Source organism: Musa acuminata, chromosome BXJ3-9 (assembly GCF_036884655.1).
Source record: "Musa acuminata AAA Group cultivar baxijiao chromosome BXJ3-9, Cavendish_Baxijiao_AAA, whole genome shotgun sequence".
NCBI classification, from domain to species: domain Eukaryota; kingdom Viridiplantae; phylum Streptophyta; class Magnoliopsida; order Zingiberales; family Musaceae; genus Musa; species Musa acuminata.
Window position 1 is genome coordinate 15283085 of NC_088357.1, and position 2525 is coordinate 15285609.

At 48.0% G+C, this 2525-nt stretch overlaps 1 protein-coding gene across 1 annotated transcript; it reads right to left on the reverse strand.

Annotated features, from left to right (window-relative positions):
- Positions 1–301: 301 nt before the first annotated feature.
- On the reverse strand, positions 302–2024 carry LOC135649535 (AT-hook motif nuclear-localized protein 27-like). The gene is made up of 2 exons (XM_065168006.1): positions 1936–2024; positions 302–1719 (listed from the first exon to the last, which is right to left on the reverse strand). The coding sequence occupies exon 2, from the start codon at positions 1629–1631 to the stop codon at positions 768–770; it is 864 nt and encodes a 287-aa protein (XP_065024078.1). The 5' UTR covers positions 1632–1719; positions 1936–2024; the 3' UTR covers positions 302–767.
- Between the last annotated feature and the right edge of the window lie 501 nt (positions 2025–2525).

The window sequence follows — 2525 nt, forward strand, 5'->3', positions numbered from 1 at the left end:
GAAACTAGATCGGTTCAATCTATTAGCTGGTCCAAAATCGATAAATTGAACCGATCCACCAAAAGAGTTGAGAGATCTTGTGTGATGATGGGAGTGTTTTAGGAATTATGAGGGGATGAGGATGTCTCTTGAGAAATATATAAATATATATATATATAGTGAAAAAAATTTCAGAAATTGCACTTAGTTGTTGCAGTGGCGGAGATTTTGTACCATGGATCATAAGAACCGATATTACACGGGAAGAATATAGAGAGAGAGAGAGAGAGAGAGAGAGAGAGAGAGAGAGAGCATGGTGGTGCAAGAGAGACACCCTGCAAAACATACACGACTCAGGAACAATTTCTACGACCGAGCTACACAACGCATCACATCAAAAGGAAGACACGCCAAAAGAAACAATTAGATTTGACTATCGAGTTCAGTGCTTCACGTGGAAATCGAAGCCACTCGCCTCGGGAGCGTTTCCATACAAGCTACCGGCCTCTCTTCACTTCGTCACATTCATCAACCATCCCAATCCATCTATCTAAGCCCCTCATTAAAACAACACTCCCTTTCCGATCAATCCAAGTTCACTGACTCCTAGTGATAGCCTCATCAACATGCTTCCGATGCCATGAACACCAACAGAAACAAAGAGGTGGTGAAATTGCAGCTTTAAATTACTGCAGGCATACCCCAAAATGATCGAAAAGGACAACGAAACCCATGGAATCTTCTTCTTCTTCTTTGACCGCACCGTGAGTAGTAGATTGTTACTGAGATCAAAACGGTGGACGAGCACCTCCACCGCCCCAACCAAATGCGTCACCCGTAGGCTGATAACCCCCCATGTTTCCACCGATATTGTAGAATGGAACGCCGCTGGCACCAACCCCATCGCCGCCTCCAGTAACGCCTGACGACCGCAGAGTACCAGGTTGCTGCCCCTCAGCTGCCGCTTCCTCCTCGCCTTCCAACGGCAGCCGCTCGTACATGGCGTTGGCGAAGGATGCAGCATTTAGCACCACCGGCCCCGCCGCCACCAGAGGGCCAACGACACTTCCCCCCATCACCTGTCCTTGCCCTCCAGCCAGAAATACGGTCAGGCCGCTGGCACCAGGCGGAGTCGGCGGCGGGAGGATGGTCCCAGTTAGTGAAAGGATCTCGAACCTCCCCCTGAGAGTCGTCACCACGCTCCCTGGCGGCAAAGCCCCAGGCTGGCGGAGGCCGACGTCGACCACATCCCCGGAACCGCTGAGAACAGAGACACCACGGCCACGCCGCCGGGCATACTCGGTAACGCACTCGACGACGTCGGCACCTCCGGCCACCTCGAGCACGTGGGAGTGGAGGGAGTTGGGGCTGTCGCACGTGACTATAATAGGCGGCTTTGGCTTGTTCTTGGAGCCAGGAGGCCGGCCGCGGGGTCGGCGGACGGGGCCTCCCGCGGCGGTCGAGGTGGAGGGTTGATCACTCTCGCCGTCGCCGTGTTCGGCAGGAAGATTCTGGCTTTCTTCTGGGGAAGGCTTGGAGTCTTCGGACGAGATGTGGGTTGAGAGCGCAGCAGGCCGCAGCGGTGGTCCGAGGAGATGTTGGAGGTAGCGAGAAGAGCCTCCGCCGGCGCCGCTGGATTCCGCTCCGGCCATTGCCGACGCATCTACTCTCTCCCACCACTTGTTAGCCAGCTTTCCTTTTTCTCTCCGCTTCCGTTTATCTTCTAATCAAAGCTTCCTCCTGGGTAGAATTATCCAAAGAACCAAAATAGATCTTTTTCTTTGTTTCCTCTATATATGTAAACTCTGTTGGATTGAAGGAATAGCTTCAAACAGCGTATTAGTCGTTCGTGATCTACTTAACACTAATAACATAAGAAGGAACTCAAAACTAGAACAAGGTTGAGAAGCCAAAGAAGCAGCTTCATCTTTCGTTCTTAACAGAATAGATACTGACCTGAGAAATGAGTCCTACACCACAACCCGATACTTACGGAGGAAGCCCTGGTGATCTCTTTCCAAGAATAACAATAGAATAGAAACCATTTCTAGCTATATAACTCTTCCTACTTCAGCACCATACTATATATATATATATATATATATATATATATATATATATATATATATATATATATATATTTGTTTGTTTGTTTGTTTGTTTATTTATTTATTTAAGGAGGTGTTGCGGTGGAAAGACCGAGAGGCAAAGCGACTGCTTGAGTTTTTAATCATTTCTTTTGGAAATCTTCGCAGTAGAGCAAGTGATCGGATCCCTTTTTATTATCTCATCCATTGACTCAGAGAGAGGTGAGATCTGAATGAGAGGAGTCTGAGATGAGAAACAGTATGCATACATTAAAACTAATATATTAGAACCAGTTGCATTGTCCATTTAGGTAGGTAGAGAGAGAGAGAGAGAGAGAGAGAGAGCCTGCGACCATTTCACTGTAGTTGTAGCACTGGAAGCATTAAAACTAATATATTAGAACCAGTTGCATTGTCCATTTAGGTAGGTAGAGAGAGAGAGAGAGAGAGAGAGAGAGA